Below are 14,700 nucleotides of genomic sequence, written 5' to 3'. Positions count from 1 at the left end.
TACTGCTGTGCCTGAGTATACTTAGATGTACTAAAAAGATGCTTCTGACTTGTCCAAACTTTTTTTGTGTGTGTGAAGCTTCCTGGTTAGGATACTGGGGTCTGAATGAGATGGTATGAGGAAGGACCCAGAGATTTTAAAAAGGGTGTGTTTTGTGAATGTTCTACCCACACTACCCCCATGACTCCTTGCCAACCCCCTCCTCCAGAGTCCAGATCCTAGCTGTCTTCTTGTGTTTAGGCCCCAATCTGGGTACTTCTCCACATCAGGATTATGTAAATGGCACCTTCCCATGCCCACAGGATAATCAGATCCCAGGACTACATCCTGTTCCTCCCCTGTGGCATAGTGCCTAAGTATCTTCAGACACATATAAGCCAGACATATCCAGCCAGGGGCTACCTATCTGCAAGAGAGATGCCACAGGCCCCAACAGACATGACTTGTGTCCTCCTTCCCAGGATACTCCTCCTCCTGCCCCTGGTTATTCCTGCTGTAGGAATCCCCCATGGCCCCAAATCCCCTCTTCGCTACTCGAGATTCCTTGACCCATCCAATGTCATGTATCTACGCTGGGACTTTGATATCAAAACCGAGATCATCACCTTTGATCTGCAGGTCCGGACAGCTGGCTGGGTGGGACTTGGTGTCACAAATCGCTACACCAATGTGGGGGCCGATCTGGTGGTTGGAGGTGTCCTGCCCGATGGGACTGTCTACTTCTCGGTGAGTCTAGGTGTAGATTCTCTTCTCCCCTAGGGATGAGGGTAACTTACCAGGGAGGGGCTAGCTCTGGGCCTCCCCCAAGATGGAAAAGAGACCTTAAAAATAGCCAGATATATCCCAATACTATATCCCCATTGGGAAATGGCAAAGCGTGTAGTCATTCAGTCAGTCAGTCAATAAACATTTATCAAGTACTTACTATTGTGGGATGTTATATGTAGGTTTTACTTTATAGCCTTGACCCTGGGCACATACCTCACCCACTCTCAAGGGAGTTTTCCTGCCGTTCCTCGCTTCCAGCATCAATGTTGACACCTGGATCTACCCTGATATATTCCTGTGTATGTCAAGAAACACAGAGAATCATAGACCATTAAAAATGGAAGAAATTTCACCATCATTTAGGGGGAAAAATCTCTTCATTTGACTAGTGATAAAACTGAAATTCAGAGAATTAAAGTGGTTATTTGCCCCAGTAGGGACCTGAAGCTACCAAGTGGCAGTACATGTAGTCAAACCAATGTCCAAATCTATCTATGTAGAGCTGAATACACTATAACAGGGAGTGCATTGCCCTGGAAGGCAAGAGACCCAAGATAAATCACTTACTCCTACTATGCCTCTATTTCTCCATCTAGAAAATGGAGTGAAAATCTTCTCTTCTGGTTCTTCTAACTCTAACATTCTGTGATCCTTGTTTACTTGGGGACGCAGACAGATGCAGTAAGAAGAAAACACAGTACAGAGTCACATGATTTGTGTTCATATTCCATCTCTACCATTTGTTTTCTGTTTAACCTTGGGCAAGCCAATTTACCTCCATTGTCCCCAATTTATTCCTGTGTCTAATCAGGGAATTGTACTCTATGATATCACATTGGTTCCATCCAAATCCAAACCATAAAATGAGAAGTTTTGGGTACCATTTCAATGGTATTCTCAGTATTCTCTGCCTTTGTAAGGGAGAAGAAAGAACACAGGGGCAACATTACCCATTATTTCAAGAAGCAGAGAGGATAGATATATATCTGGCTGCAAAGCAACAATTCAACAAATACTTGTTGATTGTCCACTATGTGTGAGACTCTGTATTAGCTGTAAGTTGTTGTTCAGTCATTTCAGTCATGTCTGACTCATAGTGGACCCCATTTGGAGCTTACTTGGCAAAGATACTGGAGTGCTTTGCTATGTCCTTCTCCAGTTAATTTTACAAATAGAATTAAGTTACTTTGCCCAGGGTCATATAGCTAAGAAATGTCTAAAGTCAAATTTGAAATCAGGATCATGAGTCTTCCTGACTTCACTGGCATTCTATGCACTATGGTTTCACCTAGTGGCCATACTAGCTATAAGTAGAGGAACCATAATTTCACGAACCCATATTTGTTAGTCATGGTCTGACAAAGAGTGCTTCTTTTGCATAACTTTGTAAAAAAAAAAGGGCATTGGACACAGTAATATCAATACTTTATGATGATCAACTGTGAATGATTTAACTATTCTCAGAAATGCAGTGATCCAAGACAATATCAAAAACTCACGATGTAAAATGCTATCCACCTACAGAGAAAGAACTGATGAAGTCTGAATGAAGATTTATGCACAATATTTTTCACTTTCTTTACTTTTTCATGTTTTTGTCTATTTTCTTACACAACATGACTAATATGGAAATATATTCTGCGTGATTGCACATGTATAATCTATATCAAATTGCTTATCACCTCAGGGAAGGGGAGAAAGAGAGAAGGGGAAGAAAATGTAGAACTCAATTTTTTTAATGAATATCTAAAATTGTTTTTGCATGCAATTGGAAAAAAATGTATATTTTTAAAAGGGTCCTACAAGTCATTTCACCAAGCTAGGACTCAGTTTCCTCAATTGGAAAATGGGAGGGGTTGTTGTTGGATTCAACTCTGTTACTTATTATCTGAGTGGTCTTGGGCATCTAACCATCTAACCCTCTGGGCCTCCATTACCTCATCTATAAAAAGAGGGGACTGGAGTAGATGGATCTTTGAAGTCCTAGATACAGCGAATACTCAGCTGCTCCCAATCTATTAAGACCAATAATTCTATGAGTCCTCAGCTACTTTCTTTGAAATCAAAACTCTAAATGCAGAATATAGAATACCTATAGGTACAAGGCATGATTCCCTGACCTCAAGGAATTTAGAATCTAGTTTAAGATAAAAAAAAAAGTTTTGGTACATATGAAAAATTGCCTAATATTAAAATCAATTTCATACTAACACTTTGAGAGTATGGTTAGAAATAATCATTGAGGAGGAACAATCAAGCAACATGGTGCAGGTGGAAAGAGGTGATTATGAGTCAGACTTAAGTTTTCTAACCTGTAATACGAAGTGATTTAATTAATATGTTTAATGTATTTTCCAGCCCTAGAGTCCAAATATTCTGAAACTGTGACATGTGTGTATGTGTTTCTTGGGAAGTGTATGAAAGTAGCAGAGTATTCCCTGAAGCTTTAGCATGGCTTATGCTAACTGTTAAGAGGAAAGAGACATAGCCCTACTCTTGTGGAATTCCCCTTCTGAGTCAGAATCTCTCTGTCCATGGTACTTTTCTATTATTTTTTTCCTGTGTGGCAGGACCAGCACTTGGTAGATGATGACACTCTGGAGGAGGATGGGAGCCAGGATGCAGAGCTGCAACTGCTGACAGAAGATGCTGTCTACACCACCATGCGTTTCTCCCGGCCCTTCCGCTCCTGTGATGTCCATGATGGAGACATCACAGTAATAACAGAGGAGGGTAGGGGGTATCAGTGGGTGGGGATGAATTTTCCCAAATCTGAAACCTGCAATGTTTTCTCTAAATTTTCCTTCCCTTTACAGACCCAGAATCACCTTAACTGAGGTCAGAATCCATTTCATTCTTAGACTCCCATGTTTCCTAAGGCTACTTCTCCACTGTCCCTGTACTAATCAGACCCTTCCATCATACTCTCTATCAAACCCTTCCACAGGCTTGAGAGCCTCATGTGTAGGAAGCAGCATGGTACAATGGAAAGAGCAACAGATTTTTGAGTTGTTGGACCTGGGTTCAAATCCAAGTACCATCTCTTTGTACCTGTGTAACCCCGAGCAAGTCTTTTTTTGTACTAAAGGGCCTTAGTTTTCTCATCTGTTAAATGAAAGCGTCACACTATATGGCCTCTAAGGTCCCTTTCATCTCCAAAATCTATATTCCTATTTTCTTTCCCTGCTGAACTCTTCCTCCTGGGAGGAACCAGTACAAAATAGGTGTCGGCTCTGAAGAGACTTGCCTTTCGATTACACATGTGTACATTCACATGTAAGATAAGTGTGTGCACATGGCTATCTAAATATATAGCATGGATGGCATAGAGAGATACTATCTGACTTTGCAGCAAAGAGATCCAAGAGCAAAGTCTTTGCTATCAGCAAGCTAACAGTGAGAGGGCATGCTGACGCTAGCAGCACCATTAAGGCTGTACAGGCTTTGCTCCGGTCTCCAATATTATCAGGCTTGTCAAGTCAAGTTTACAGGCACTTATGAAATACCTACTAAGTGCCAGGCACTGTGATAAGTGCTGTAAATACAAAGAAAATCTGAAAAACATTCTCTCCTCTCAAGGAGCTCACAGTCTAATGGGGTAGACTACATGTAAACTGCTACCTACGGTGAGCTGGATATAGGATAAATTGGAGTTACTCTTAGAGGGAAGGCTCTAGCATTAATGGGATTAGAAAAGTTATTGTGGAAGGTAGAATTTTAGCTAGGCCTTGAAGAAGACCAGAGAAGCCAAGAGGCAGAAATGAGGAGGGGAATAATTCCAAGCATGAGGCCAATGTCACAGGATCACAAAATATGTGGAGGTGAGGAAGTCATAAGAAGACTTACTAGCCCCAAAGCAGTTCTTTTAGAAGGAGAATGATAGGCATACATCCTGGCATACAAAATGCCTCCTATAAGTGATGTACAAATTGTTACCACTGATGACCACAGGGTTCCTGATACTGATGTCACTGCATTTTGTAAGTGGAATGTAACCATGGTTCTTGGAACTGAGGATCTGAGGAGGAAGACCACATTTTACTGTCTTATAATAGACATAATTATTATGCCTCCCATAATTACAATTGTCTTTGTTCGTGTTAGACCTGACCCCAACCTGCTCTCATTACAATGCAATGTAAGCAGTTCTCTAAGTGACTAAGATGCTGGGGCTACTGGGGCCCCAAGCTCCAGACTCCCAAGTTCCAAGTTTCAGGTTCCAGGCTCCAGACTATAGATTTCAAGCTCCAGGTTCTAGTACTAGCATTTTGGGGCCACATTCCCATCATTACCCAACTAGAATTAAATTTGTCATTCCTAAAATATAGATCTTGTCTAGAGGTACAAAATTCAGGTCAAAAGAAGCACCAATGAGCACTCTCTCTTAAAGAGATTGGAGAATAGCCATAAATTTAGGCTGATGTTAGCTCCTTCCTGACGAACACTGCTCATACAACAGATTATCACAAAGAATAGTTAATAAAAATCACCAACAAAAAACAGAGAAGTTATGTAGACTAGAATAAAGTTGAGAGGATCAAATGTGAATGAATTCTTTAGCTGAGTCAGATCAGATCTTAACTCCAATCTAGAGAAAATACATGATCTTATTGAATGAGAAGTCTCTGGGGGAGAAAAATCAGAGATGAGGGACATGTTGAGGAGCCAACTTCATATCTACAGCTTTTTTCCCCATGGGGGTCTTTTCTGAAGGAGTCATGTCTATCTCCCTCCATATGGAGCATGACCACACAGTTACCCATCACCTACCATTCTTGGGTGGGAGCTGGGTTAAATGGCAATTATGTTCATCTAAATGTATGATGATTGCTACTGAGAAGATGCCTTCCATATTCCTCTGCTGATTCTCAATTCCTTTTGCCAGAGTGACACAATCCGGGTCCTGGCAGCCTATGGGCTGGATGACACAGTGAGGCTGGAGAGGGAGCGCACCTTTGTCAAGTCAATCTTCCTGCTGCAGATTATTCATCCTGATGACCTAGATGCCCCTGCAATCTCTTACATTCATGACCTGGAGATCACTGATGTGAGAGACATTTCTATTTAAATGTCTATGCACTGGCTTCTCGCTGTCTTCCAATTCCCCATTCCTCATCTTTCCAAGCTTCTTCACATCGTCCCTGGGTCCAGAAAGGAGATGAAAGGCACATATAGGCATGGGGAAAAGGGAAGTCCAAGAAAATTGTAAGAGTTTAGAAATGGAAGTTGGGGAAGTAGAAAGAAAGGAGGATGTGGAGAACAATGAAAATGGGAAAGGGACTCACTCTGATTCTTTTCTTATTTATTCCTTAAACAAAGACTCTTTGATTTCTAAGAATCAAACCTAGGGCACATAGTCATTATAGTATTAAGGGAGTTGCTATAAATTGAAAATAACTATTTTCAGTTAATGAATGAAGAAGCAAAACAATCAATAAATACTAAATACTTTAATTCCCCCATCATCTCACAAACACCTCCTCAACTTTCAGCTATCCAATTGTAATATTTTATTCATCTTTCAATTAGCTTTTGGATTTCTTCATACAAGAGAATCTTCCCCAAGAGGAGGCCAAACTTCAGACCAGTCAAGTCCCTTCTATCTCTCCCACCATACCATCCCAAAAACACATCCCATGATGCATACCATATGTTGCACATGAGCCTCTCCTCGGTTATAATTCAGACTTGGAATGGTCCATTGGTTATGACTTCAGTTGGACCCTGCACTTCTCCATTCCTGTAGAGAGTGGCAAGACCTATGAACATGGGGTGAGAAGCTAGAAGAGATCTTAGAGACCATTGAGTTAAATGTCTTCATTGTATAGATGAAGAAACAGATCCACAGAAAGATGAAATGACTCTTCCAAGGATGCACAAATGGTATTTAAATACAAACCCTTGGATTCAAAATCCTGGGTTTTTGTCATTCCCCATGATATTAACAGAGAAAGCCCTATCCTCTGTTTTTCATTCTTTGTAGAGCCCCTCATCCCATTCCCAGGTCTCAGATACATGCCCCCACCTCATCTAAATGTATTTGTCTCCAAACCAGTTCCTTATCCCTGAAGATGACACTACATATGCCTGCACCTTTCTTCCCCTGCCCATCGTCAAGGAGAAGCATCACATCTATAAGGTGAAGTTGAGGTGGGGAGGGTGAAGGAAAAATCAAGGGACTGAGGAGGAGGGAGCCAGGGTATAAGAAGACAGAAGGGAATGGGCCTAATTTAAAAATATAGAGGGATCCAAGGTGTCTAGATCCATACATTATAATTTATAGGCCCATTTTATGAAAATTGGAATTCTATACTCTATAGCAACATTCCATGTAACAAGTAATTATGGCTAAAGAAATTGTATGTTATGATTAATCACTGCCTAAGAATGAAAAGCAGGATACATTTTGATATGCCCAGAACTTTATCCATTACAGAAGGCACAATGCCTTCTAAGAGAAAAATAAGACAGGATTCCTTCCTTCAAAGAGTTTATAGTTGAGTAGTTCAGGAGGTAAGATCCATAGACAAATAATTATCATGCAAAATAAAACATGATAGTAAATGAGAAAGTTGCCAATCATGGTCTAAATATTCCAAAGAAGGAAGGAGAGATGTGGGATTTGAAGTGATAGACAATAAGAAATAAATTTAGTCCTGACCAGATTCTTGCTTCAGGGTGGGGGAAGGGGAAGAATAGACTAAGAATGGGATGACTGTAACACCCCCCCATCATTTCCTTCATAATCTTTTATCCCAAGTTTGAGCCAAAGCTGATCTATCACAATGAGACAATGGTGCACCACATCCTGGTTTATGCTTGTGGCAATGCCAGCGCTCTCCCCACTGGCATCAGTGACTGCTATGGTGCTGACCCTGCCTTCTCCCTCTGCTCCCAAGTGATCGTGGGCTGGGCTGTCGGGGGCACTGTAAGTCTGAGATGATTAGGGAACAGTTGATTTGGAGGAGGGCATGTAGCTGCAATATCTGGGAGACTAGGTAGATGGAGGAATTGGAGGATGGGAGGGAGGGAGAGTACTTAGGGGCTAAAGTGCTTGAGGGAGGATCAGAGTCTTATATGTCTTCACTTAGCTCTCACCATTATCCCTATGCCCTCCTACCCCAGAGTTACCAGTTTCCAGATGATGTGGGCATTTCCATTGGGACTCCCTTGGACCCCCAGTGGATACGGCTAGAGGTTCACTACAGCAATTTCCACAATCTTCCTGGTGAGAAGGAAGGGAGATAAAGAATCTTCCTGGGGGGGGTGGGTGGCATCGATGGGGAAGGAACAACTGATGGGAGCAGGCTAATTTTTTCTGGGAGCCTGGAAAGTATGGGAGAGAGGGCCCCTGTCAGAGACCTTTAGCTCTTCTCCAGTCCCCATGTCTCTTCTTCTGACCTTCCCTTTCCCCAACTAAACGTTTCTCTGTTCATTTGGCCCCTACTTTCCAGCAAGTATGTTTCCCTTTGGCCAGGTGTGTATGACTCTTCTGGGATTCGAGTTTATTTCACCCCTATCTTACGCAAGTATGACATGGGAGTCCTTCAGCTTGGATTCTTTACCTTCCCCATCCACTTCATACCACCAGGAGCAGAATCTTTCATGTCCTATGGGCTCTGTAGGACTGAAAAGTTCGAGGAGGTGAGGCCAAGAACTTCTTCTCTCTTTGAGACTCCAGAGGCTACCCTCTGCTTTCTAAATTGTCCCTCCCCACAACCCTACCATCACCCTTGGCCCAAAAACTATAAACAGGAAATGCATTCTGGAAATTAAGTGACTGGGAGCAGGTGAGAGTAAGTAAAAGGCATGAGGATAGTGGGGTATTTTGTAGCCAGATTAAGGGCAAGGAAGCATTGGAAATGAATTAAGAATCTAGGAAGGGTATCCTTCCTAGGCATCCCTGGGAAACCAAGGATAAATGGGGAAAAGCTATGTGACCAAAGGCAAATCACTTCATGAAATAGAGACTTTGTAAAATGAGTCTTATGAAAATGTAAACTTATTATGAGGAAAGTGATTTTTAAGCTTTAAAGTTCTATGGAAATGTGAATTATTATAATTGTACCATAGAATGTTGACAGAGGGGCAACATGACAAGTTGATAGATGAATGACCTCAGAGCCAGGATGACATGACTTCAAGTTCTACTTCTGGCACATGCTAGCTGTGTGACCCTGGGCAAAGCAATTAACTCTCTAAGTATCTAAGTTGTTGAATTTTCTCATCCAGGAAATCTGTATATCAATATCCAGTTATATGTACCTAGGTCCAGTTCCCTATTCCCATAGAACTTTATAGGCAGCTGAGTCCTTGTACATCATCCACTACAATCCTCACTTTTTATTGATGGGTAAATTGAGGTCAGCAGAGATAGACTGACTTACTCATAATTATCTGGAGGAAGTTAGGTTGAAGCCCCATTTGGGGTTGGGTTTGGGAAGTCAGATGCCCTTCTCCCACCATGTCACAGATGAATGGAACTCCTGTGCCTGACATCCAAGTTTATGGTTATCTTCTGCATACTCACCTAGCAGGGCGGGCTTTGCAAGCCGTGCAATACAGGTAAGGGTAAGAGGTTGCTTCTGCAACACAGGATTTCTGGATATAGAATAATGCTCTTCTGTAGTGCTGTTGTACTTGTGAGAATGGAAATAGGCAAAGAATAGTCCCTGTAGTACAGTTGAGTGGGATGGGGGAGATTCATGTTGAATAATGTACAGGGAAGGCATTGAATTGGGATTGAGAACCTATTTGGTATTTGTTTAATGGGCAAGAAGTGTCATTGGAATTCCATAATACCTCCCCTGCACTGGTTTCTTCTTTATGTTGTTCTCATCTCTTGATCCCATTCCTTTTCTTCCCCACACTCCCTCCCAATAGGAATGGAAGGCAGATCAGGACCATCTGCAAAGATGATGCCTATGACTTTAACCTACAAGAGACTCGAGACTTGAAGGAGCGTGTGACAATCAAGATGGTGGGAGCCTTGGGGGTGGAAAAGGGAGGGGGTCAAATACTAGAACTATATTCAAGGGTTATATATGACTCCAACCTAATGGAGCCCTGACTGGTCTTGAATTTCTTAAAGGTCCTTTGCATGTCTGACTTTCTTCTATCATATTTCACTCTGAGCAGGGAGATGAATTATTGGTGGAGTGTCACTACCAGACCCTTGATCGTACCACGCTCACCTTTGTAAGTGCCTTCCAGAGCTGTAACTAGAAATCTGAGCACCTGTGGTGAGCATTACTGAACATGCCAGTTAGACAAATTACTATAGAGGGGGTATCTTGAAAAGACAAAGGGGAGGGAGAGATCCCAGGGATCTCTCTGGGAAACCCTGGGATATCTCAAGGCCGCTATTGGGGGTGGTAGCCCTTGGTAGGGGAATGGAACTCATACATAGTGTGGTACAGTGTAAAGGATCCTGGGTGTCAGAAGAATTGAGTTTTAATTCTGCCACCCTTACCACTTGTGTGACTTTGAGTGAGTTCTATGATTCTAGGATTTGGCAACTTCCTGATTTAATTAAATATCCTTATTAACTAAATGTTAAGTTCAGTTTTTTCTATTTGTTAAAAAAAATTGCTACTAGTCCCTTCTGCATTTCAGGACTGTAGAACAAAGTCCTTGTGACCTTGCCTTAGTAATATGTAATGTTTATATGTATATGTGTGTATATACATATCTATACAGGTGTGTATGTGTATATACATATACACAAACACATTATATATATATATATATATATGTATACATAGGACTAAATCTGAGTGTCCCGCAACTCTGCTTTCTAACTATCTCTAGTCCAGATTGAGATCAGTCATCAGTTTTCTCATCTGTAAAATAAGGGGGTTGGACTAAAACATCTCTGAGGTCCTTTATGTAATTCAATAACACTATGATCCTGCCCACTGTATAGAATGGTTTTTCCCCTGAGGCTTTGTTCCTTCTTATATCTAGGGTCAGAAGTTGGGGGCAGTGAGTCTTGGACTTGCCAGGTCACTGGTCCTATAGGTTCCTGGAAGTCACAAGCACCATACTAAGAAGCATTCATTGCACTAACATTTGGAGTTAAAGTAATAAGGGGTGAGGTGACTCTACAGTAGAGGGGAAAAAAAGAAATTGAACTCTTCTGGAAGCTTCTTACTTCCTAAGAGCTCTACTTTATGTGCTTCTGTCTCTGCCTACATCTGTCCTGTTTCTGTCTTTCTCACTCCTACTCCAGGGTGGCCCAAGCACCATTAATGAGATGTGCCTCATCTTCCTCTTCTACTATCCCCGGAATAACATCTCCAGCTGCATGGGGTACCCAGACATCATGCATGTGGCCCATGAACTTGGAGAAGAAGCAGAGGAGTAAGTACTTCTAGAAAAGGAGAAGGAGGAGAGCCCCAAGAGCAAGAGACCTGGAGAATTTCTTTCTGAGTTGTTTGCATTCTTCTAACTGCTCTCCCTACCTCTCTTATCACTAGTGCTTTGCAATTTCAATACTAGACAAGGATTTTGTGTATGGACCTGTCAGCAAAGGCTACTCAGAGAAATAGATGAGAATAATTGGCTCTGGGAGTCCTAATTATTATATTAGCAACTTAACAATAGGTACTTTTACATGAATTATTCATGTCTAGATTCTTCTCATGCACCATTTTGATTTAACCAAAGTCTTTGTTTTCCTTTAAAAAATTTAAGTAGTTCCTTTCTATCCGGTCCCATACTTGTCTGGTTTTGTTTCTTTAGGTTTTTCATTATGTCTCAACAAATGAATACATTTATATTTCTACAAATATAAATTTCTAAAGGAGACAGCATGGACACAGCAAAGGAGAATGCTAGTCTTGGAGAGAGGAAAACTGGGTACAAATCCCACCTCTGACACTTACTAACTAGCTACATTCCCCTAGGCAAATTGTTAAAACTCTCTGTCTCTGGTGACTCCCTAGGACTCATACACTGAATTATAGTCTGTTGTGTTGTTGTTCTTCTTTCATTCTTGAAGAGGACTGATGACGTTGTAAGGGTTGTGTCTTGACTGGTGAGTGAATCGGATTTAAGTGAGGCAGAGCTGTGCAAAGTCATGAGCCTCACTCTCTCCTCCAGAATATGTAAAAGGAGGGGCAGTTAGGTGGTGCAGTGAATAGAGCACTGGCCCTGGAGTCAGGAGGACCTGAGTTCAAATCCGGCCTCAGACACTTAACACAAAAACTAGCCATGTGACATTGGGCAAGTCACAATCCCAATTGCCCCTCCAAAAAATAAAATCCAAAATTTTTTTTAAAAAAAGAATATGTAAAAGGAGTTCTCCCCACACTAGGAGTTCCTCATCATGAAAAACCACAAATCCTACTGATTCCCCAAAACATGTCTTATTTGGGGGATGGGGTGGAGGAGGTCTAGGAAGAGAGGATTCTTATCCTCTTCTTGTTGCAGTTCAGTCCTTTCAGTAGTCTGACTCTTCATGGCCCCATTTTGGGGTTTCCTCCTCCTCCCAATCTTTTGCCATTTCCTTCTCCGTATCATTTTACGATGAGGAAGCTGAGGCAAACAGGGTGAAGTGACTTGCCCCTGGTCACATAGCTAGTCAGTGTCTGAGGCTGGATTGGAAGTCAGGAAAATGAGTCTTCTTGATTCTAATTCCAATCCTCTATGCACTGTACCACTTAGCTACATTAATTTTTATTTTACCATCTACTTAAAATTTTCAATTACCTTTAAACTAATTCAAGGAGCTCAGATGAAAGTAATATTCCGTTGATACTTGTCCAGGTTCAGAGTCTTCATAGTAGCACATGTAACTTGATTTATCATCTAGTAAATACCTATGTGCCATGCAGAATGCCATTTCATTGCATAAAAACCGCATGCCCGTATTAAAGTGCTGTTTGTGTCCTTCATGAGTGCCTCTCTAAGCATTCCACCCGAGGTGGCCTTCCAGCTTGTCTATCTCTTGTGCTGGTTATGACTAATGCCCTTTTCTATTCTTTTCACCTCATGTTTTATCCATTTTTTTCTAAATTTCATGCCTGTTTTCCTAATCATTCTTTTATTCTCCACCTCCCCTCCCCATCCACTCCCTTCCTGTAGCTCCATGGAGGGCATGATGGCTATGAATAATGTTGAGTGGACACCAGAAATCATCAAAAAGGCAGAGAAAGCTTGCAAGGAGGCTGACCAGGTGGTGATAATAAAGACCATTGATGTGAGTGATCAAGTTGGACCTCTCTTTCCTTTAAGGTTTGGGGTAGAGCTGGATGAGAATGAGGATGAAAAATGAAAGTAGGAAGAAAAGGACTGAAGGGAGAGGGGCTAAAGAGATTGGAAAAGACTAAAGAGAGGGAAGGGGGCTGAGAAAAGTAGGAGAGAGGGCAACCAAAGGGCTGGGCACTGCAGTGATGCCTTTTGCTGCATTCCTTAGTGGAGATGGGAGGAAAGGGGGAGCAATTTCCTCAATGAGGAGAGTGTCATTAACTAGAGTGTGAGTGACTGCTCCAGATCTCCTAGGAAAAAGGGAAGGTGAGGACAGAGAAGAGAAGAAAAGTCACTTCCTCTCCTCCTTCTCCCAGCTTCTATCTCTCTCAAGGTCACTTATCCTTTCCTCTTTGTCCCCAGGAGATGGTGAGGAATCAGACAGGCCATATTCCAGATATACTCCCTACTCCCCGTGGGCCTTGCTTGGAGTCCTCAGGGGGCAAAATAGAGCCAGGGGACAAGACCCCTGCAGGATTCCGATCTGCCCCTCCAATCCTTTCTGGTTCCAGCCCTACAGTTTCCTTAACGACTCTCCTACTCCTACAGGGTGGTTTTTCTTGGTTTCTAGTTTCCCTCCAAGGTGCAATCTGAGGGCCAACCCTGAGACTTCCATGCTTAGGGCCATATACATAAAACCGCCTTCCTGTCCCCACTTACCCTGTACAATTCCTCCTCTACCTTTCCCTTACAAAAAGCCTTCCCCTCATGCTTCCCCTCATTCTGACATGGAGTGACAACCTTCCCAAAACCTGAACTTGTCTTTTATCCAATAAAAGTTCTGAAATGATGAAGATGTGTCTAGCAAAGTCTCATGATTCACTGATTGGGAGCTGGGCATTTCTTGAATAAATCTATGATCAGGGAGGGAAATAGAGGAACAATCTTTGTTGTCTTAGTTGGGGGGGGGTGGCACAGCATTTTGAGGAAGGGAGTTAATTTTGTCCATACCTCTTCCCTGACACATCTTACTGTTTGGCTATCTCTAATGGGCACTTCTTTAGAGGGGAAAGCAAGGAAGAGAGAGAAGAAGCTTGTCCCTTGGGTGTACCAGATACACAGTATTTTCTTCAAATGTGAAGTCTTTTAAGAACAAAATATAAGTCTCCTGCCCCATATCACCACCTTCTCCCCTCAAGCCAAAGGGCCACATGGGCCAAAAGAGACCCATTTGCCTAATAGCTCAAAACACAACATTGAAAGTCATAGACCTTCCCCTGGCTTGGGTATTCATTATCAGGAAACCCAGAGTTCCTTGACTGGAGATCATTGTTCCTTAAAGGAAGATGTTTTAGTGTTAGCATTTCTCAATAAGATGAGCCATATCCCTTCAGCTTGGGATGTAGTTGTTATCTGAACAGAGATGATGTAACTGAGCATGTGCTCTGATTCCTTCTAACAGACTGCATCCTCTGGTCCCTTGTTAAAGGACATGTGAGAAACAGTCCTCCAATGTGTTCTCATAACTGGAAGCTGTGTTAAGGATCCTTGATAACTAAGCCAGAAAGAGCTGAAGGAGACAAATCCACCACCACCACCCACCCCCAGGTCAAGTGGAACAGTGTCAGAGACCCTAAGAGAGCACTTAAAGTGAGGAAGAGCAAGGCAGGGCATTTCTCCTCTCTTTATGTGACCTGCTGAGTGGAATACTTTTACCAGCTCAATCGCCCTCAGCATGGGACT

The 14,700-nt window shown here is 42.2% G+C and overlaps 1 protein-coding gene across 1 annotated transcript; it reads left to right on the top strand.

Moving 5' to 3' along the window:
* Window positions 1-438: 438 nt before the first annotated feature.
* LOC138160489 (putative DBH-like monooxygenase protein 2) lies at window positions 439-13,611 on the top strand. Its single transcript, XM_069087047.1, has 13 exons — window positions 439-726; window positions 3,339-3,485; window positions 5,654-5,815; window positions 6,824-6,907; window positions 7,529-7,696; window positions 7,894-7,996; window positions 8,246-8,412; window positions 9,242-9,333; window positions 9,652-9,748; window positions 9,907-9,966; window positions 11,000-11,130; window positions 12,856-12,970; window positions 13,381-13,611. The coding sequence occupies exons 1-13, from the start codon at window positions 439-441 to the stop codon at window positions 13,609-13,611; spliced, it is 1,845 nt and encodes a 614-aa protein (XP_068943148.1).
* The last annotated feature ends 1,089 nt before the right edge of the window (window positions 13,612-14,700 follow it).

The sequence above is a fragment of the Petaurus breviceps genome, unplaced genomic scaffold (genome assembly GCF_028583685.1).
Source record: "Petaurus breviceps papuanus isolate PSGF00001 unplaced genomic scaffold, PetGlider_PUasm1.0 181, whole genome shotgun sequence".
Taxonomy (NCBI): Eukaryota; Metazoa; Chordata; class Mammalia; order Diprotodontia; family Petauridae; genus Petaurus; species Petaurus breviceps.
This window is presented reverse-complemented; position numbering and strand designations above follow the sequence as displayed.